The sequence below is a fragment of the Dermochelys coriacea genome, chromosome 17 (assembly GCF_009764565.3).
Source record: "Dermochelys coriacea isolate rDerCor1 chromosome 17, rDerCor1.pri.v4, whole genome shotgun sequence".
Lineage (NCBI taxonomy): Eukaryota > Metazoa > Chordata > Testudines > Dermochelyidae > Dermochelys > Dermochelys coriacea.
The window spans coordinates 13,393,721-13,417,043 of NC_050084.1; the positions used below are offsets into that span (position 1 = coordinate 13,393,721).

The 23,323-nt window shown below is 40.9% G+C and overlaps 1 protein-coding gene across 5 annotated transcripts in view; it reads left to right on the forward strand.

Annotated features, from left to right (window-relative positions):
* Nucleotides 1-1,073, forward strand: part of LOC119844693 (S-adenosyl-L-methionine-dependent tRNA 4-demethylwyosine synthase TYW1-like) — a 123,173-nt gene extending 122,100 nt beyond the window's left edge. For all 5 annotated transcript variants that reach the window (XM_043499423.1, XM_043499422.1, XM_038375900.2 and 2 more), the window contains exon 17: nt 7-1,073. In XM_043499423.1, coding sequence (XP_043355358.1) covers nt 7-228 — 222 coding nt within the window. In that variant the 3' untranslated portion in view covers nt 229-1,073. The remainder of the gene's footprint in view (nt 1-6) is intronic.
* Nucleotides 1,074-23,323: the final 22,250 nt, after the last annotated feature.

Below are 23,323 nucleotides of genomic sequence, written 5' to 3' on the forward strand. Positions count from 1 at the left end.
TTCTAGTTCAAGATCGACGGAGAATGGTGCACGTGGATTGATTATGACCGTTTTCAGGAGCTGGTCCAGGAGTATGAAGAAAGCAGGGGATCAAAGACCTTCACCGCAGCAGATTACGTTGCCAAAACACCACACTGGGCAGTGTTTGGCTCCAGAGAGAGGGGCTTTGATCCTTTGGACACTAGATTTCAACGAAAGAACAAAACAAAGGACATCTCGGGGTGTTGATATCACTAACCTGATTGACAGATAGAGCTATTGTTTGGTTTTCTTACTTATATAGCATAACCTGCATACAGAATATTTGCATGAAGCCCTAACCCTTGACAACAACAAGAAGGCAAAAGCCCTTTGTAATCTCTTCCCTTCTGTTCCTTCTAGCTCTGTGAATTAAAATATCAGACACTTTTTAATCTAGTACAAATGATCCATATAAACAACTTGCTGTAATTGGCATGGTGCCATGTACATTTTATTCTAAGTGTATAGACCTTGCAATTAGAGAGTAACTGTGGCCCACACAACTTAGTGTTGCAGCTTTTATTTTGTTGCTGGACTTTTTGGAGTGGAGAGAGCTGGTGTCTGTTTGCTTCACATTTCAACATTTAAATGTTCTGTTTCAATAACAATGATAGGGAGGTCGAATTTTTTAGTGTAACTGTCCCCCTCGTCTGGTTGTCTGTGGGCTTGAAACCTGGGAGCTCTGGTTTTAAAAGCCTGACCCATATCAGGACCATCATGCCATTGGCAGCACCTAAGCTTTATGAACATGTATGTCGATCACAAACACTCGTAGCTATAAAGAAAAGACAAATGAATCTGGAGCCCGATCCAGCAAGGTGGAGAGTATCCACTGAAGTCATAAAACACATCTAATTATGCTGGTTGTGTCAAGCCTTTAAAATATACCCAAGTGTCTTCCAACTTCATGGATTCTTATATTTAATATTTTCTAAATAGTCGTGCCTCCAAGCAAAATGCGTTCAGTTTTGTATGAACTCTTTTGGGCCAAATCGTGCTCACCAGATTTGTACACTGTCCTATTGATTGCGAGTTTTGAGTGAGGTAGGCGATCAGTATTTGATTTTTTTGAGTAAGCCGGCAGTGAATTTTAATTTGAATCCCTGACCAGTAGGAAAACCTAACTACATCAAGTCTTAATATCTAAAGAATCATTTCTGCCTTTGAGCAGAAAGACTGAATGATCAACAATATTTTGAAATGACTAGGAATAAGGCATCAACAGAATCCCTCAAACCAGATCATTACTGGCATTTTGTGTGTGTGTTGGTGGCTAATCTTCAAGCCTAAGTGTCAGTGTGTTTGATCAAAATTGTCAATTCTGAATGAAGAGCAGTTTTGATTTTAAGCAGTACATTTATTCAGGAATATTACTTGTTGTCTAAACCCTTCAACAGTTAGTTTTTGTGACAACTTCTGATTGTGATGGTAGAGCCTGGACTTGGGGCCTTGTTGTGAACTTCCTTACACCTGCGTAAATATACAGTAACAACAGTGAATTTGTCCAAGTTATAAATGTAAAACTGGTGTAAATAAAGTCTGAATCAGGTTTGGGATTTTTGTTCCAAGAAAACTGTTGTCTTTTATCACAAAAAAGTAAAGGTCAAACTGATGTGCATGTTACAAATTTGTTAGTCTCTAAGGTGCCACAAGTACTGCTTTTCTTTTTGCGAATACAGACTAACACGGCTGCTACTCTGAAACTGTCATGTTATAAATGTATTTGTCGGAGAGGCTGACTTTTTGTGATATTCTGAGAGAGTAAAGTAACTGCTACTGGGAATTCACATTTCAATAAAGGTGTTTTTTGTTTACCACTGAGGAAATAATTGCTTTTGTAGTCCAACAGTTTGCACCATTCTGTTTATGAAATACGCTTGTGTGCTGCATGAAAACCCTGTGCAATGTCACTATGTCTGCTTATGTACAAGTTACTAAGCCTCAGTGTGAAAATATCTGAGGTCAGATTCTCAGCTGGTGTAAATTGGAATAGCTTCGTGGAAGTATTGATGCTGTGTTGATTTAGACCAGCTGAAGATCGTGGGTTTATTTATAATCTCCATCTATATGTTTCTTAGACTCCTGTTGCATATAATGACTATAGAATGGAGTTGTATTTGACTATTTTCCACTTACAGCAAATTCTAAGGAGGAGTATAATTTGCTTGTGCAAGTTAAACAATACAATCTCGGGCATATTATGGCTATGTGTTAAAGAGAGCTATGCTTGCTGCCATGTTTTTAAGATATATGCATCTTTTAGATGTGTTCTCTCAGGGTTCCCAGAGAATGCCATAATATATCCTGACTGAAACCTAACTACCTAACCCCTGGCTGTTTTATGAAGGTTGTTGCAGTTTTTTAATTTCTTTGTTACAGTAGCTGATATTTTACAAATTAGTAATATCCCTGCCTTATAGCTTGGACATGTCAGTATTCGTGGGGGGATTGTAATTTTTTAAAAGTGCAATTCTTAAACTGTAAAAGTGATTCAGAAAAGGCAGGAAATAAAGTATTTGACTTTTCAACGCAGTCTCTTGTGATTGTACATCATTCACCATTTTTTCTATATGGAGACATGAACAAAACATTTAAAAAAAATTTGTAATGGGAATTTAAATGTTTGAGCTTTTGGTTTACTTTTAGCGAAAAGTGTGTGTGCGCGTGTGTGTGTGTGAGAGAGAGAGAGAGAGAGAGAGAGGTCTGAGCTACTGTGAAGATGTCCTAATAGGTAATTTCTCCAGCTTTTTTCTAAATGTTCAAGGTTGTTCTCACGCTATGGAGGTTAAAGGTGACAAGTACAAACAGCCATGATTCTCTAGAGAGTGATATCTAGTGGTTAGAACATTTTGCTCGCTGTAATATTATAAAATTGATTTGCAAAGTCAAAAGTAAGCATCCTTTTGTTATCCCCATAACATCAACCACTAAGACTGCATGCTGGCCTTTAGACTATCTCTACTCTATTAATTGGAGACTGGAGTTCATATATCTTTTGATACTAATATGCTAGGAATGTTGCTCAGTGAATTGTAAAGGAAAGATGATTAGATTTCATTGATCCTTTAAAGGTATTGGAAACTCATAATGTAATGCAGTTGGCATATTTTGTTACGGTAATGGTCAGAAAGCCATAATCAAACGTGGATTTTTTTTTCCTTTCACCATTCACCTCCCCAAAATACTTTCCAAACCCTAGTGTGAAAAACAAATTTGTGGTTCCAATTTTTCACTGTTTTTCCAGTTAAAAAGTCTAGGGAGCAATGCTTTCACTTTCTGCTCACTGATCTGGGCTTGGACTAGCTTACTGGCTCTGCAAGCATTTTTAGTGCTCTCATCCAGGTGTTAGTGCAAGATATCGCATCTTAAAAAATTACATCATTATGATTACCCATTTGTTTCCTTTCAACTACATTTTAGCAACTACTGTCTCAAGATTCCAATATTGGAAATTATTTTATACCATCTGCAAACTGAGATGCCCAGCTTTGTCATTAGAAGCTATTTTGTAAGAAAATTCACTTTTACTAGTAAAACTTGAGTTTTGCTGTTACTGTCTCTTCCAAGTGAATAGGACTTTTTAAAATAAGGATTACAGATCTCAAAATACGGATTACAAATCCCAAGAATTCAGAGGAGGTGTGTTCTGGTTTGCAAAACAAGAACCAGAACCGGTCTGGATAAATCCCCTTGGATTTTTTTCAACTCTAGAATGAGGTTTTTCTCTTTGGCTGGAATGGCCGTTACATGCTAACAGTACAATCTTCTTTCTGTCAAATCCTTAAGGTGTGGAGCTGTTTATACAGTGGAGGTCCAGAAGTATTTCATTGCATCAAAGTGTGCAAATTTCGCTTTGCCATAGTGAAAGTCGTCTTGTATGTTATAGTAGGGAAGTGGGAAAGAAATGATTTTGCTTAGAAGTGCTCCACTGGATTTAAAATGAGAGGTAACATGTTCCAATAGAAGTTGGCTTCTCTGGCAGTTTAGCTATCATCACACAGTATATTTGTTCGTGAAGAGCTGCAGTTTAAACAACATTGACATGCTGCTGCTCCTCGGCACAGACATTCCAGGAGGAATTACCCTCTGATGGAGATGTCTTTAGACTGAGACCTTGTCCAATCCTGTTATGTTTCACGGCAGCCTGAATGTCTCATTAGAAGTTCCTTCAAGGTTGGGGCAGTGGGGTGAAAAACATATTTCTTTGAAATTAGGGATGTTTTGTGTGTTGCTAAGAAGCACCATAGTGTAAAGCCACTTCTAGTTTCCCATATAAGTCAAATCAAGATAATTGCCAGAAATCTAATACCCTGCATAGGTTCTATTAGATTAGTATTAGCACTTAGGCCTCAATACTGCAATTGACTGCTCATGCCTATTTGTGCAAATTGTAGAACTGGGGTCCATCTATGCACTATCATGTACATACAATACTCCATTTAAGGCTTTCTGTGATGTAGCTGTTCTGGTTTCCTAGGGCCAGATACTCCGATCACTTCCAAACCTCACTGATGTTCCATGGAATTACACAGCTATAAATCAACCCAGCATCTGGCCCCTCGGCTCTGAATCTACCCTAACCTCCCTGTTCAGACCATGCACTGCTGTATAGTTATTCAGTTTTGCTTTCCCCTTGTATTTAATCATTGAAGTCTGAGAGTTGGATTTTACTGATGGGATGTGTGCTGCTGTTGATGGCTATGGTGATAATTAGGCAGTTAATGCTCTATAACATCTAAGTGCTGGATCATCCTTTCCCATGAAGCACTAAAGAGTCAGAAAATGCTCCCATGTGTTCTATCAGTCTCTTTAAGATTCTCTATTACTGTCGTATTTGAGCACCTCCCAATCTTTTTAATGTATTTCTCCTCAGAACACCCTTGTGAGGAAGGCAAGCACTGTTATCCCCATTCACACATGGGGAGTTGAGGCACAGAGAAGCTAAGTGACGTGCCCAAGGTCACATGTGGAGTCTGAAAGAGCAGAGACTTGGAGCTACATTGTTCCACTTCTAGGCTAGTGCCCACTGGCCCATCCTTCCTCTCTGTTCTGATCCCATCTTGTCAGAGGTCCCTCTCCCCACAAAAGCCCAGCTGTGCACAGCTCTTCTGTTGGGGTTAACTCACATGAGAAGCACCATTGCATAAGAGTTTTCTCGCTAACATCAGGAAAGTGTCGTCACTGAGATTTCTTGAGGCTAAATTCAAATGCAGGCTCCCAGTGCAGCAGCTAAGGTGCGATTCCGACCCCCAGCTCTCCCGAATGAAGTATTTTGACAAACCATTCACAACTTGTCGGAAAAAAATAGTTTAATCTTCAAAATAACGTGTGGCCTGGTCTTTAACCTGGGAGTGACCTAAATGCCCAGGAGTTGAACAGGCCTGTATTGCTTTGGAGCTTTTTAAAAAAATATTCAGCAAAACTTGAAGGAAATGTTTCAATGACTGGTGTTGGTTACTGATTTGTAAATATAAATCTCTCGGCTCACAGTGGGAATTTGTTGTGATCGCTGACAGGTGGCCACTTCAACTGGAAATGTACAAAGGTGTGGAGAGAAAAAAGAACAAAAAGTTCATTTTTCATTTAGTGGAAAACAGAATAGGGTTTATTACTTAGTGCAGCTAAGGGCTCAATCCCAGCCTAAAATGCACAGACATAGCTCACGCTGAATTCAGTACTTGTGAAGTGAGCTGTAGCTCACGAAAGCTTATGCTCTAATAAATTTGTTAGTCTCTAAGGTGCCACAAGTACTCCTTTTCTTTTTGCGAATACAGACTAACACGGCTGCTACGCTGAATTCAGTGGAATTACAGCCATGTATGCAAAGGCATAACTGGAGCTGGAATATCTCACTTTGATCGTGGCAATGGTTAATGGTATGATCAAGGTACAATATTTTAGTTGCCTTGGGGAGCAAGGCATTGGGATTACAGAGATGAGTGAAATGTGAAAACCGTGAAAATTAGGAACATGGAGCAAACTAAGGGCCAAACTTTGTTCACTTGAGTAGTTCCATTCACTTTTAGGACTATTCAAGTGAATAAAACTAGCTGGATTTTGTCTTGCAATTATACCTGAGTTACTTTAAGCACAATACATGTCTTTCAGTGCCCATATCCAAAACCAAATCCTCTTACATAACTAGCTTTCAAGTGTACAGCTTAATATAAACTGCCATCCAGCGCTGTTCCTAAAATATGCTAAAACTCAGACCCATGCAACCAGAATGGAGTACTCCCCTAGGTTAATAGATTTTGTATTTGGATTCAGATATTTGGTACTGTAAAGTTTTAGTTTTGCTGGACTTTTTTTTTGTTTTAAATCAGACAAAAGTCCTTTGGTTCTGAACAATCAACAAAAACATTTGATGCCGTCACAGATATTGCTTATTTTAAGGTAGATTTAAAATAGATCGCCTCTCGACAATAGATTCACTTTGCTTGTGATTTACACCCTTTCTGTGCTAGGGCTGTATTGTGACAGTATTCATCCAGCCTGCACAAGAAAAAAGTGTGATCTTTAGGGTTCCCAAACTCTATCCTTTCCCTTTACATAGATTTATAAAAGGGCCTGGTCGTGGGAGAATTCCCATAGGGCTCAGTGATCAGGCTCGGACCCATCCTCTTTGGAGATTTTGATGTCACCTTTCTGTAAGCGTTACTGAATAAGCTGCTAGTCAGTGAATGTCTAACTATTTTTTTATTATGTATCAGTTTGTAACAGAGCCTATTGTCTCAGCAATTGTGTGCTTTTCTACTATTCAGAATAGATACACTATATCAATACCACCCTCCCATACATTAAGGACATAAAAATGGCCACACTGGGTCCCACCAGTGGTCCATCTAGCCCAGTTTCCTGTCTTCTGACTTTTGGCTGGTGACAGATGGTTCAGAGGGAATGAACGGAACAGGACAATGGATCCATTGATACATCCCCTGTTTTTTTTGTCCAAGTCAGAGGTTTGGGGATGCCTAGAGCATGGGGTTGCATCCCTGACCATCTTGGCTAATAGCCATTGATAGACCTATCCTCCTCAAACTTATCTAATTCTTTTTTGAACCCTTGCCCTTCACAACATCCCCTGGCAATGAGTTCAGAAAGGTTGACTGCATTGTGTGAAGAAGTATTTCCTTAGGTATTTAAACCTGCTGCCTGTTACTGGTAGCAATGGTCACGTGTCCATTTAAAAGTCTGACTTAACAGCTCAGTCTTTTGTTTGTGGCCTGAAGCTCCCCAGACTCAGGATCTGGCACCACTACAAGGAACAATGTCCAAAACCATGATTTTTCTTGCTGAGAGTACCCAGCTTCTTCTCCTGGAAAGTTCAACTCCAGGATCGAAAAGTAAGATGGATTTTAACCTCTGCATTGTCTTGGTAAGACCTTCTTAGTGAGCATACTGTAAACTAAGTTAACCTGTCCGGGATCAGGCACAGCTGGTATTTTGTGATATAGCAGTGCCATCATTTTCTGCAGAATTTAAGCTTTCACTTAAAAAGTTCTATCCCTGTACTTGGGGCGAGGAGAGAGGAGGACACACACCACGACACATACCTGAATCTAACACCAGTGCAGCACTATATTACTGAGATTGTGGTTAGCAATAATAGCTCTAGGAGGGTGAACTATCCCAATTCATCTCAGTGATAACTTTGAAGCTTCATGATGATCATCAAGGCTGACATTTCACAATTTTGTTCAATTGCTGATATTCGTAGCTGCAACATCCAGCCACTGTAGAGTTATGGATAGGGATGGAGTAAAGAACCATCACTTTCATCCCTGACCCATTAAAGTTCGTCTTTTCAAAGGATAGAAATAGCTTTTTCATAAAGAGCAAAATCATGATTAGAAACTTCCCCAAAACAGTTGCTCTCCATCAGCTCTGCCTTTACTTCGCTTCACCTATGAATTATTTTGAATGTTATATTTAGTATGATGCAATAAGGAGAAAATGGAAAGAGACATCTTCGTTTAAATAAGGGGCTCTCTTTCATTTCATCCAGTGCAAACTGATTCATGAGCTGGCACATGGTAGTGGCCCTTGAGTGAAAGTAACTGATGGCAAGTATGACTAGGTGTTGTGCAAATGACTTAATATGATGGAACAAAGAAAATGAATATTGGGGAAAATAGCAATAAAAATGACACACATTCCTTCCTCTTTGCTGAGTAGAGAACTTGAATTCTTTTCCTTTCCCCCATAATTTTGTGTCTGTCTGCCTGATTTTCAGGAATTTTCAGCTTAGTTTTTGTTTTTTTTTAAAAAGTGATGTATATGAAATAAGTTTTGGTTTCTCTTTATTGTTTTGTCAATCACCAATAAACACTTGGGTCAATTCACTTACTATAGTAGAGGTAAAAAATTTCAAAAGTGCTTAAGTCCAATTTCCAAAAGGGGGGATGCAGGCATTTGGGTATTTGTCTCATTGAAAGTCAATATGATTTAGGGCATGTCTACACTATAGCTGCTACAGCAGCTCAGCTGTGGCCCTGCAACTGTACCACTAATGTGCAATAGTGCAAAGGCTTCCTACGTTGACAGAAGGGGTTTCTAGTGCTTCAGTGAGACCCATTATGCTTAACAAATACTAAAACCAACTTTATATTAGGGACACGTAAGATTATGTAGTTGTAGGTCTACAGTAAATTTAACTTCAACTCGGATCACCATAACTTCTCCACCGCATTATATCCTCCTGTCAAACCACCTTGCTTCCATATGCGTGAGAAAAAGAGCAGGCTTTGCAGCAGATTTCGTATGTTGGCTGAATTACATGGACTGAGACACGTGGGTTAAGTACTGTGCACCTCTTCCTTGGTTCGTTGAATGTAAACATTAATGACTGTGGGGCTGTACTGTAATGTCTCTGACTTTGACTGTGGTTGATTATAAATGGGTTCCAGTCTGGACATGTACACACTTTCCCATATTGTTGATCTTTTCTGACTTACCCCCTCTTACTTTGCCAGTCTGAAAAGGATGTGCTAGTCTAGAGCCTCATCCTGCAGTCCTGTTGAAATCAATGAGGTAAATTGTGTATCTACTTTCATCCCATAAATCCCATTCTAGCCAATGGGATTTAATAGAGTGTGAGAGGTCAATTTAGCTTGAGGAAACTATTTACATGAATAAAGGCTGTTTGCATTAGTGCTATGATTCCTCACAGGGTCTTTTTACAATCAAAAGGAGTTAGGTCAGGAAACCCAAGAGAAGCAAAATGGAAGGTGTGATAGTGAGACGAAAGATGCTCCCCTCCCCCCACCCCTGGCCATTTCTTCTCTTCAACCAAGATGCACTTGGCTTATCTCTATGTTCTTTCTAATTATTTCATGTGAACCAGGCCCATATTGTGTCAATTCTATGAAGGTGAGTCCAAAATCACCTTGGACAAGGCAAGTTAGGATAGCCTCCTTGAGGAAAGCCAAGTGCCTAGAAAAGGTGGGATAAATTTGCCAATGGAGTATCTGATAGAATCTCATTGTCAAGCTGGACAGATAGGAATTTGGATTTACTGACTGATGTTTAAGAGTGGATTGAAATGATAACATCAAGCACAATGAGAGAGACAAAAAAATAATGGAACAATCCTTAGTCCAGCACTGCAAGGAATTGAGTCTGTCTGGAGTTACTAGGTGGTACATATGAGATGAGCACAATTAATGGAGGCTCTTACAAAGGCCTGAGTAAAGTCTGAAAAAGCCAGTGTGATCGGAGACCAAGCTGTGGGTTCCATCTTGCGCATGGAACAGCACAAATTGGCGTTAGGGCAAGGCCAAGCTTCTGTGCTAATGAAGTGCAGCTGGATACTGCGGTGTATTGAATACTGTTAAAATGACAAGGTATCACTTTAAATTCTCAAAAAGAATGAGTACTTTTGGCACCTTAGAGACGAACAAATGTATACAGAAGGACCTAGACAAATTGGAGGATTGGGCCAAAAGAAATCTAATGAGGTTCAATAAGGATAAGTGCAGGGTCCTGCACTTAGGATGGAAGAATCCAATGCACCGCTACAGACTAGGGACCGAATGGCTCGGCAGCAGTTCTGCGGAAAAGGACCTAGGGGTGACAGTGGACGAGAAGCTGGATATGAGTCAGCAGTGTGCCCTTGTTGCCAAGAAGGCCAATGGCATTTTGGGATGTATAAGTAGGGGCATAGCGAGCAGATCGAGGGACGTGATCGTTCCCCTCTATTCGACACTGGTGAGGCCTCATCTGGAGTACTGTGTCCAGTTTTGGGCCCCACACTACAGGAAGGATGTGGATAAATTGGAAAGAGTACAACGAAGGGCAACGAAAATGATTAGGGGTCTAGAGCACATGACTTATGAGGAGAGGCTGAGGGAGCTGGGATTGTTTAGTCTGCAGAAGAGAAGAATGAGGGGGGATTTGATAGCTGCTTTCAACTACCTGAAAGGGGGTTTCAAAGAGGATGGCTCTAGACTGTTCTCAATGGTAGCAGATGACAGAACGAGGAGTAATGGTCTCAAGTTGCAATGGGGGAGGTTTAGATTGGATATTAGGAAAAACTTTTTCACTAAGAGGGTGGTGAAACACTGGAATGCGTTACCTAGGGAGGTGGTAGAATCTCCTTCCTTAGAGGTTTTTAAGGTCAGGCTTGACAAAGCCCTGGCTGGGATGATTTAACTGGGACTTGGTCCTGCTTTGAGCAGGGGGTTGGACTAGATGACCTTCTGGGGTCCCTTCCAACCCTGATATTCTATGATTCTATGATTCTATGATTAGGGCATAAGCTTTTGTGGGCTAAAACCTACTTCATCAGATGCATGTAGTGGAAAATACAGTAGGAAGATACCCATTTTTTCATGATCTCTGTATATTGCCATACCAACTCTAATGAGACTCATCAATTAAGGTGGGCTATTATCAGTGGGAGGAAAAAAAAATTTGTAGTGATAATCAGGATGGCCCATTTCAAACAGTTGAGAAGCAGGTGTGAGTAACAGTAGGAGAAAAATTAGCATGGGGAAATAGTTTTTAGTTTGTGTAATGACTCATCCACTCCCAATCTTTATTTAAGCGTAATTTAATGGTGTCCAGTTTGAAAATTAATTCCAGTTCTGCAATTTCTTGTTGGAGTCTGTTTTTGAAGTTTTTTTGTTTTTTCCTTCAACAAAAATACTTCAGAAACAGACTCCAATGAGAAACTGCAGAACTGGAATTAAACTTATGCCCTAATAAATTTGTTAGTCTTTAAGGTGCCACAAGTACTCCTCGTTCTTTTTGCTGATGCAGACTAACGTGGCTACCACTCTGAAACCTGTTTAAATTCTCAGGGGTTTTCCTGGTCCTGCTGCTACAGGGTAGGGGGTCTATTGGGAAGCATTCCATCTGGGGCCTTTAGCAGTCCATCTGTGAGGAGCTAGAGCAAGTTGGGTGTCTCTGCCTTAGAGAGCAGGCTGCTTTGTCTCTTTGTTTTTGGGGTTCTTGTGTGTTGTCATGTGGGTTCTAAGAAATGAAGTAGTGTTATGTTGCAGACTCCAAGAAAGAGTATTTAATGTTTTTTAGCTAACTTCTCTGTTTGTGAATACCAGATATTTTCTTTCCATCACGCAGGGAAGATGTCCATCTCGTTACCCATGTTCTAGAGTCCCTACTCTACTCCTGCTGCTAGCACATGGGGTCTCCCCCTTCATACTTTATGCATGCCTTTAAGGTTTTCCATGCATTCATTTTACATTCACAGGGTTTCTTAAGATAAAGGCATGAAAAGTTCTTAAAATCAAGAAATGCAAGTGCTTGTTGCAACGAAAAAAGAAGCTGGAGCATACAGAATGGTTTGAGTTGCTTTATGTTCAAACTCAGATATGGTCAATCAGCTATAAAACAAACGTGTAGTTACATTTTTAAAATTGCAAATTGTATTGAATTATATTCTCCCAGCTAACATTAGCTATGTTGTCATTGCATTGTGCCTGAACTGCTTTAAGCCACTGGTTGAAGTATCATTTGGAATCATTCAAACAAGCAAAAGTGCATTCTTGTTAACTTTTTCTAGGGCGAACTTGTAAGTCAAGAACATCCAGGCTGTCTGAATTCAGTTTATATATAATTCATATATATATAATGTATGAGTTTCTTAAGGATCCAGGCTGTCTGAATTCAGGTTATATATATATAATACATATATATAATATATGAGTTTCTTAAGGATCCAGTGCTCTTCTGCAGAAAGCCTTGCTATCATCTGGTCTAAAATTACATGCAGTCTTCCTCTAAACCAAGGTTGACTTTCTTCACCTGCACTCTGCTAATACTAAGGAAAAAGGTTCTCAAGATGCTATGATAGGTGCTTGTTCCAGCAAGTTCACATTTCGAAAGCACTATCTTTAGTGCACGCTGAAATGTGACACCTTTTTCAAGGTGTCTGTTAGATGTCATGTCCTCCTTTAGGAAAATAATACGATGCTATTCTACAGCAATCACACAAAACTCTGTCTTGGATACTTATTTGGCCACCATTGCCATCATATCTGAACACCTCACAATCTCTAATATATTTATCCTCACAACACTTCATGAGGTGGGGAATTACTATTATCCCTATTTCACAGATAGGAACTGAAGCATAGAGAAACTCAGTGACTTGCCAAGGTTTCATCGGAAGTCTGGGGCAGAGCAGGGAATTGAAGCCATGTTGCCCAAATGCCAGGATAGCACTGTAACCAATAAGCAATCCAGCAGTACTACGGAAAGATGCAATGTTTTAGGCCACTGCTTTTAGAAATGGAATAGTGCGGTATTTTTTAAAAGAGCTATAAACCACCAAACAGGAGGTGACAGCCAGAGCACGTTGTAAGAACAAGAGCTGAGTCAGTTGTGTGGCAAGTGGAGCTGTGGCTAAAGTAGGGTTTTGGTTTTTTCTTTAGATATTTGTGCGCCATCAGATCAACCTGTAGATTAGCATGAAACCTAACAGCTTCTCCTTGTGCTGTCTAGACAAGCTTTCATCTGGCTTGCCTGGCTCCTTCAAGCTGAGTTATGTGATTGTGACAGCAGGGTCTGAGACACATACACTGTTTGATCTAGCCCTCTTCTAAAGAAGTAGATCCCAATGAACTGGAAGGAACAACAGTCTGCTTAGAAGAAGGTGGTCTATTATGTAAAATGTTTCTGTGAATGACTAGCTGGAAACACACAACTAGCAAATTGGCAGCTTGTAGGAGATGGGGCAGGGGGAAGATAGGTTTTGTTTGGAACGTACGTATTAATCACGGGGGTTGTGATGGATCTTTGATGCTCAAAGGGGCAAGATTTATTTTAGAACTCTTTTTGTTAAATTTTTAATTATGAAGAAGGTTGGAGACCCAACAGGGACCTGTAGATGCAGACATAGAGGATGGTTATATTTAGTCCTGTGGTTTTAAAAATATTTCATTTAGAAGAAGTTAACGTCACGCTGGGAATAATTTGAAGTGATAGCAAGTGCAGCAGTTACTGGGTTTCAGGGCTCCCGAGTCCTATTTTGAGACTGGTTCAAACTACGCTAACTTGCTGCATGACCATGGGTAAGTTGCTTAGGGTACGTTGTTCAGAGGTGCTGAGCACCCACTGACTTCAGTGAGAATCGGGAGTGCTCAATGCTTTTGAAAATCGGACCCTCAATTTTTATCCAAGAGTCTCCTAGCTATAAAATGGGTACACTTTCCTATCATAGAGGATTGATGGGAGAGTTGGTGCGTGCAGTTGTTTTCACTTTGATAATGATATTGTCAGTCCAAAGTGTTCAAAAAACAAGATTGGCTTAATAAAAATCATGAGACTTAAAAATGTTAATGGGAGGGGTGTTCTCTTTATTCACCAGTCTGACTTTTGAATCTTTAGGATATGCTTTTTTTTAAAGCTTTTCTCTGCTACCGTGAGGACTAGAAACTTTATTTTTTAAAAAAATGAGATCTGAAATTCTCATGTATTCACAAGAGTCCAGGAACTGGGAATTTAAGAAATGTTGCAAGACCTATGGTAAAATCACAAGTCAGCAATATTGCTTTCATCATAAATTCTCTTTTTTTGACAGGGAATATTTCTAGAGATAATCCTGATGCAGACAGACACGTTAGTAATATCAAAAAAGGTTTTGAATCAGCTCACCAGCCATATTAAAAAAAAAAAATGTAAGTAGCATGAATCGTAGTGCTTGGCTACACAAACGCTTAGTTCATGTCAAACTGAGGTGTAAATCTCCCCTGCACTAGCCTGCCACGGACTAAGTTCTGACGCACTTAAAGGTCCCTTGTGCACCTTGATCTATTCCTGTTTCAAAGCAGGGTAGATCGAAGTGCACTAGGGAACTTTTAATGTGTGTCAGCAGTGTCCACATGGTGAGGCAGGGTAGATTTACACCTCATCTTGCTGTGAACTGTAGATGAGACCTTAAATTTGCAATTTTGGGAATTAGGAATAAGAACAGGATGATTTTAAAAAAACCTTCTAAAAATTGTGAAGTATAAATTATTATTAGACCCTTGTTTCAACTTGCTACTCTGGTTAGATACAAAATGGAGAGGAGTATATTTGAGAACTGGTACATCTCATTACAGGGGCAGTTGTTAATTACAGTTTCAGGATGACTATCTGACAGATGGATTACCTGCGTTTCCTGTATCACATTTATACCTTAACTATGGAATAATCGTAATTGTTTGTTCTCTCTTGGGCCTGGTTCAGTAAAAACTCCATCTGCCATGTGTGCTGTGCAAGCCCAGTGTTTTAGAGAGGAGGGGGATTCTGTAGTCTGGATGCCAGACAGAGTATTATAGACTCTGGCCCTAAGCCTTTCCATTTTGCTGTCTGTAATGATATGCTGCAATATGATGCAAGTGCCACTGCAGTAAAGTGCTGCTGCAATATGATATTACCCTTGCTGGGGGGAAAGAGGGGGGGGTCAAGAGCTGAAATTTCTATTGTTGCTGCTGCTGTTCTGTGTGATTATACACCATCTTCTTGTCCTGAAAACTGCAAGCTAAACATTGTGCCTTCGGTCATGGCCCTCAGCATGGTATGTTTCGTAAACCTCACCAACCTGTGAGGCAGTAGAAGCCAGTGTGTAGGACACTGGACTGGGAGTTAGGAGACTTGGGTTCTAGTCCTGGCTCTACCACTGACTGGCTTTGAGACCTTGGGCAAGTCACTTCAGCCCTATGTCTTGTTCATTTAGGTGGTATACTCTTTGGAGTTTACACTGTCTCTTTCTATATGTATTGACAGCATATAGTACATTGGAACTCCAATCTCTATTGGAGTCTCTAGGAACTACTGTAATACAAATATCTAATAATACTTCCCTCTCTACTTTACTCTGGTGAGATAGTTGTTTGCTATTAGCTTATATCAGCAGTACATTACAGCACCTTCCTAGCTAGCCCAGCTACACTGGTTGGATGCACCAACAGGGCAGAGCAAAGGTACAGCCATTCCCTGGCCCAGCCACTCTGGGGAGCATGCCTGCTGATTCCCAAGGTCTGTGTAGGCATGTAATGTGAATTCTCATTTCCCCCTTACTCTGAGCCGCTGTGTAGGCCAGGTCACAAGCTAGCCTTAGGTTTCAGAGTAGCAGCCGTGTTAGTCTGTATTCGCAAAAAAGAAAAGGAGTACTTGTGGCACCTTAGAGACTAACAAATTTATTTGAGCGTAAGCTTTCGTGAGCTACAGCTCACTTCATCGGATGCATTACATGCCTTTAAATATCAGTCCTTCACAAATCATTTCACCCTTTGTGGAGACAGATGTCAGGAGGCTGAAGTCTTGTGTCCTAACCTGTGCTTCTCTTTCTCCCACTTCATTACTGCTGAACACTCTTCTCTCCACAGGCTCCCCATCAGGTTCATCAGAGCCTTCACATCTGTTACCACTGGTGTTTGGTGTATTTGAAGCCAACCTCATACAGATTTAGTCTCAGCTCGGTGTTCTTTAAGAAGGATATCAACACTTTTACCTTCCAATCCAAGGGCAATCAGGACTTACCGATTTAACAGCTCATGAATATGAATGTGTGAAATACTGACTGATATCTATTTAAACATGTGTCCACTCTCTGTAGAAGACAAATTCTATATGGGTGGCTGTTCAGATTATTATTAATTTGGGGTCAAATCTTGACTCAAGAAATCCCAGTAAAATCACTGGGAATATGGACAGTAGGCCGATCCCTGTAGCTCCTTTGCTTCTATGTTTTTTCTTGAGAACATAATTAAACTGACTGATGCTATGGAGGAAAATAATTCACACTGTGCTTATATACAATGTATATGTAGGTATCACTTACATTTATATAGCAGCTTTGCAAACTCCTATACAAGTTATAAATAGACATCACTTCTCTTGCCTCTGCAATGTGGCCATCTCAAGGGTGGAATGTGGCAGCTGTTTAACTGCACAATAGCATCGCAGAATTGCTTATGACAGAAGCAAAGAGTACTGCCTTATCCAGTTGAAATGGAAGTAGGCAGAAGGTAACCACTTACCTATTTGGCATCCTTCCTGCTGGATAACCAGCCAACAATACTTCTTGCAGCACATAGGAGATCCTTGATTTTTTCTCATCAAACCACTGGCCTAGGTGGAACTTGCTTTAGGGACTTCTTGCATGAGTGTGATCAAATTGGACTGGGCTCTTGCACTGGGAAATCTGATGTATGAACCTATTGTATTTGGCTTGCCTCCATATCTAGCTCCAGTAAGGGTTGATATGACTGGTTATAGACTAGTATAAAGGTTGTTCGCTAGTTATAACATTTTTGCTACAGGCCCCAGCCTGCAAAGACTTATGCATATGCTTGACTTAATAGACATCAATGGGTCAATTCACATGAATAGAGTTAAAACAAGCACATTTTTTCGGGATCAGGTCCATGATGATATTGTTCATATGAAAGAAAACAACCAGTTGATGGGAAAGGCAGGAAATTTTAGAGGCTTAATTAGTTACTGTTTCCCCCACAGTGCTAGTATTCTTGGTCGATTTCTCTGTCTCCCTCTTCTAATGGATTTGCCATACATGGTTTTTATCTCCAGGAATTTTTATGCATGCTGATAATAGTGTAATCCTCACCTCTGGGTCAGCCATCTGGGAGTTTAAACTGCCATCGCCATGCTAAATTTCATCCTCTTTGCCAGGGGCTCAGTTTGGATCAGCTGTTTAAGTCATCTTAGTACTAAATACATGTTGTTTAGAAAACAGAAAGAAAGCGTCAGATGTGAATAATTAGCCACTAAATGCTCCATTCCCATTCAGTGGATTGCCCCAGGAAATGAGAAGATACTTGTCAAAATTATTGGCACTTACGCAGTCCCCGAGTGGTTGTCCTATTGTCAGCGACTTGTAATTTCTCTTTCTGAATCAGGTTGCTCATGGGAAACTAGGTAAAACTAAGGTATTGTCTATGTGACACCTTTGCTTCAGTTTCAGCCATCCATGACCAGATATTGGTGTAGTTGCCTGGAGTGCGGAACCCCTTGTGTAGACAGGCATATCTACTATTTACAGTGCTTGAAACTAGGCCAAGCTATGCTGGTGCAAGTCTGACTCAGCATTTTACCCTGTCTGCACGAAGGGTTTGCTGTGATGCAGTTACACTTGTGGCTGAAATCTGTGCACATCTCCAGAGTAGACAAGGACTGAACTTTTGCAGGAGGAAATTTTTCTATATTTCTCTGGCTAATTACATTGAGAATATGGAACTTGGCTTTGAAATATTTTTCAGGGAAGCAATCCTGTTCCACTCTATAGTTTTGAGTACAGCCTGACAATAAAGCTCATTATCCTTAGGTTCCCCTACACAGTACATTGATATGGGAGAAAATGATGCATTTAGGTGTCGCATTTATCAGGTCGGTGACATCATCCTACAGCTGCACTGACTCACTTCCACTTCCCAGTCAGTGATGGCAGCTTCACTTGTTACTCCGTATTATCTTGTGTCTCACCCAAAATCTACTGGCTTCAAAGGTGATGGAAAACCTTCAACAGAGGATAATGACAAAAAAAGTCTCTACTGCATTTAGCTTGAAAGAATGTGCATTGTTCCTGTACAGTGTAGATTACATGCATGGCCGCAATCAGTTCAAGGGGAAGTTTTCAAACTGTATCATGCACAAATTCTTGCCTTTACTGGTTTCAACACTGGATATAAAGCTTTTCCTCTAGTTTTTAAGTGTGGCTTGTGTGACAAAGTTCCTGCTCTACCTTGGTGGGTCTTGCGCTTATTGGCGGATTTGCTCGCCTTGGAGCTTCATGGCAGCCCTCAGCTTGGCCGTTTTTCTGAACCCATGGTCCAGGTAGACTCCTCCTGTGTCTGACCAGGAGTTGGGAGGTTTGGGGGGAACCCGGGCCCGCCCTCTACTCCAGGTTCCAGCCCAGGGCCCTGTGGAATGCAGCTGTCTAGAGCGCCTCCTGGAATAGCTGTGCGACAGCTACAACTCTCTGGGCTACTTCCCCATGGCCTCCTCCCAACACCTCCTTTATCCTCACATAGGACCTTCCTCCTGATGTCTGATGATGCTTGTACACCTCAGTCCTCCAACAGTCCACGTTCTCACTCTCAGTTCCTAGTGCCTCTTGCTCCCAGCTCCTCACATGCACACCACAAACTGAAGTGAGCTCCTTTTTAAAACCCAGGTGCCCTGATTAGCCTTCCTTAATTGATTCTAGCAGCTTCTTGATTGGCTGCTTGTGTTCTAATCAGCCTGTCTTAATTGTCTCCAGAAGGTTCCTGATTGTTCTGGAACCTTCCCTGTTACCTTACCCAGGGAAAAGGGACCTACTTAGCCTGGGGCTAATATATCTGCCTTCTACTACTCTCCTATAGCCATCTGGCCCGACCCTGTCACACTTGTTATATTGATTCAGCTGTGGTTGGGACCTCTAGATGCTAGTATAATATACAAAATAACAGCCAGAGCACAGATTTGCAAGCAGAATTTGGCTGTCTCAGCAATTTGAAGTAGGTTAAGCATTCAGAACAGTGAGTGTGCTTAACTTTCAGTTCACTAACTTTTTGCCATTTTATGAAAAGTCTGGCTTCTGAAAAGCACCATGGTTTTATCTTGTATTTGTATAGCACCTAGCATATGCAGTTGTGGTTCATGACTGGGGCTCCTAGGCCCTACTGCAATACAAATAAATAATTTAGCAAAACCCTGATGTTCTTATGCTGTTGTACACAGCTGATTTAATAGTTATAAATTACAGTTGAGGGCCCTCCATTGTGTAACCAATTGGGATCTCTTTGGCTAAATGTAGCTTTCAAACATTTTTCATCTGTCTGAGCAATCCAGTTACAAGTTTAAATATTCGGGTTCATGCTGTTGATCTCTGACAACTGTGCAGATTTTGGGTCCCTCTGCCAATTAGTAGATTAAAACGATGGATAAACATCATCTACATCTGGTATAACCTTGTAAGCAGCGTAGCTATGTTGGTCCCAGGATATTAGAGAGAGAAGGTCGGTGAAGTAATATATTTTGGACCAACTTTTGTTAGTGAAAAAGACAAGCTTAGTCCCAAAGAAGAGCTCTGTGTAGCTCGAAAGCTTGTCTCTTTCTCCGACAGATGTTGGTCCAATAAAAGTTATTAGCTCGCCTACTGTAGCTCTCTGGTATCACCTTGATCCTTTTTTGATTCACTGGCACTTTATAACTTAATGTATCAGAATGGAACTTGTTTTTGTGCTAGGTGGTTGTTAATAGTCATGTTTATTAGGGTAGTGCCTGAGGAACAATCAAGAATGGGACACCTTGTGCTAGGCACTGTACAAATATAGAGTAGTGGATGATCCCCTGCCCTGAAGCATTTACAATCTAAATAACCAAGACAGACTCAGGGTGGGGAAAGGGGTAGAACACAAGCAGAGTGAACAATGTGATGGCAGCAAATGGCATGTTAGCGTCACGATTTGTTGGGGGGTCGGTTTATTTGGCAGGGGATCGGCTGAATAGAAAGAAAAGTGAAAAGCAGAAGAGACACTGAAGGGAAGCAGGTGAGGAAGATAGGGAAGAGGGGAGACTGGGTAGGTGTGGAGTGAAGCTGAGGTGAAGAGGCAGGGAGAGGGTTGGAGCAAATGGACAGTCATAGATTCGTAGATACTAAGGTCAGAAGGGACCATTCTGATCATCTAGTCTGACCTCCTGCACAGCGCAGGCCACAGAATCTCACCCACCTACTCCTACGAAAAACCTCACCTATGTCTGAGCTATTGAAGTCCTCAAATCATGGTTTAAAGACTTCAAGGAGCAGAGAAGCTTCCCTCAAGTCACCCATGCCCCATGCTACAGAGGAAGGCGAAAAACCTCCAGGGCCTCTCCAATCTGCCCTGGAGGAAAATTCCTTCCCTACCGCAAATATGGCGATCAGCTAAACCCTGAGCATATGGGCAAGATTCACCAGCCAGATACTACAGAAAATTCTTTCCTGGGTAACTCAGATCCCATCCATCTAATATCCCATCTCAGGGAATTAGTCCTATTTACCCTGAATATTTAAAGATCAATTCCTTACCAAAATCACATTATCCCATCATACCATCTCCTCCATAAACTTATCGAGTAGAATCTTAAAGCCAGATAGATCTTTTGCCCCCACTGCTTCCCTTGGAAGGCTATTCCAAAACTTCACTCCTCTGATGGTTAGAAACCTTTGTCTAATTTCAAGTCTAAACTTCCTGGTGGCCAGTTTATACCCATTTGTTCTTGTGTCCACATTGGTGCTGAGCTGAAATAATTCCTCTCCCTCTCCTGTATTTATCCCTCTGATATATTTATAGAGAGCAATCATATCTCCCCTCAACCTTCTTTTAGTTAGGCTAAACAAGCCAAGCTCCTTAAGTCTCCTTTCATAAGACAAGTTTTCCATTCCTCGGATCAGCCTAGTAGCCCTTCTCTGTACCTGCTCCAGTTTGAATTCATCCTTTTTAAACATGGGAGACCAGAACTGCACACGGTATTCCAGGTGAGGTCTCACCAGTGCCTTGTATAATGGTACTAAAACCTCCTTATCCCTACTGGAAATGCCTCTCCTGATGCATCCCAAAACCGCATTAGCTTTTTTCACAGCCATATCACATTGGCAGCTCATAGTCATCCTATGATCAACCAATACTCCAAGGTCCTTCTCCTCTTTCGTTACTTCTAATTGATGCGTCCCCAACTTATAACTAAAATTCTTGTTATTAATCCCTAAATGCATAACCTTACACTTCTCACTATTAAATTTCATCCTATTACTATTACTCCAGTTTACAAGGTCATCCAGATCCTCCTGTATAATATCCCGATCCTTCTCTGAATTGGCAATATCTCCCAGCTTTGTATCATCTGCAAACTTTATTAGCACACTCCCACTTTTTGTGCCAAGGTCAGTAATAAAAAGATTAAATAGGATTGGTCCCAAAACTGATCCCTGAGGAACTCCACTGGTAACCTCCCTCCAACCTGACAGTTCGCCTTTCAGTAGGACCTGTTGCAGTCTCCCCTTTAACCAATTCCTTATCCACCTTTTGATGTTCATATTGATCCTCATCTTCTCCAATTTAACTAATAATTCCCCATGTGCACGGTATCAAATGCCTTACTGAAATCTAGGTAAATTAGATCCACTGTATTTCCTTTATCTAAAAAATCTGTTACCTTTTCAAAAAAGGAGATTAGGCTGGTTTGGCACGATCTACCTTTTGTAAAACCATATTTTACCATATCACCACAGACCAGAGATAATCCAGTCAGAACTGTAGAAAATTCTCTTGAACCAGAAGGTCCCTTTTTTGGCTGTATCTGCACCAGCCCATTGGAATCTCTCTCTGTCTCCTCTTTGCAGGTTTTGCTCCTGAACTACATAGTGGGGGGGGGGGGGGGAAGGGGAGGGGGAGGAAAAGAGGCTCCATCTGGGTTCTAGCTTCCTTGGAGAAATTCATTCCCTCTGCACAAGGACAGCAGTAAATATTTGTCAGGTACATGTTATGTGTTCTCTTAACCGTGATTAGGCCCTGAGAAGTGGGAATAAATATTGGCCTAAATATTTAGTGTGTAATGATTCCTTAATATGGAAGCCAAGGTGGATGAGGTAATATCTTTTATTGGGCTAATTTCGGCTGGGGAGAAAGACAAGCTTTTGTGCTTACACAGGTTTTTTGAGGCCTGAATGCCTCATACAGAAACTTTGCTAAACTTTCTAGTCTACTTGTAGGTTAAGTTTTCTACCTTTATGGCCCTTGGTGTTCATTGCTAGCATGGAAATAGGATGTTTGTTCTTATTTGCTCCTGCTGTCCGTTTCCCACCTGAAGTCAGGAGAATATTCCTGTTCCCATGAGGGCTGCAATTGGCTTCGATATGCTAGAGATGAGCCTGATCTGCAAAATCCAGCAAGGCTAAACTGATATTTCTCACCTTGCAGAGATTATTTTTTATCTTTCCTATATTCATCTGTCTTGTTTTTTTTGTAGGTGGGTGAGGAAATATATAATCCTGAGAGTAGATGATTTGGTTAGCTATATAACATGAATGTGGCTTAAAATTGCATCGGCAATATTTCTGGCCCTCAGCTTTTAATTTTTTCTGTAGCTGTGTTTGGGCCTGCTTTTATGAGATTCCTCTTCTGGGAGGAGCTGAGCGTCCCCAACTCTTATTTAAGTCTTTGAGAGTTGAGGGCACTAGGCCTGGTGCAGAGGTTTCTCAGCATTTTGTTGGATCAGAACCTTTGGTACTTTATTAAATATTGTCTAATACATGCTCTGATCTGTAAGGCGCTTTGCCCAGGAAAAGGAACGAACGTTCCTCTCCCACCCCCCCACACACACCGTCTGTCCCTGAAGGACAGAGGCATTAATTTTTTTAAAAAATACAAACAAAAAACAACCCCCCCCTCCCCAAACAACACACTCCATTCAACTCTTCACCCTGCCCATGTCAGTGTCAGCATGTGGCCAGCAAAGAACCTCACTGCTCTGTAATGTTCCCTATTTGAGGGCAGGAAGATGCATGACATCTTCTAGAAAAACCTTCTGCATTCTAGTAAATGCATTGCTGAATTAACATTCCTTCAGGGTAACTAGTTAAAAAGGCTGGATCCCTTACATGAATCCTCTCTAATCTTCTACACGATTCTAGAATGACAGACTGTAGGTCTCTTTTCTGTTATCAGTTTTAGGGTTTCAGTATTATTTTAAAAATAAGAAATAGATACCACCAGCCATATCTGTAAAATATGGAAAAAACTGCAGGAACCTTATTTTACTGAAACACTTAGGTTTAGTATGGGTGCAGATGATCTAGCGAATTCCATGT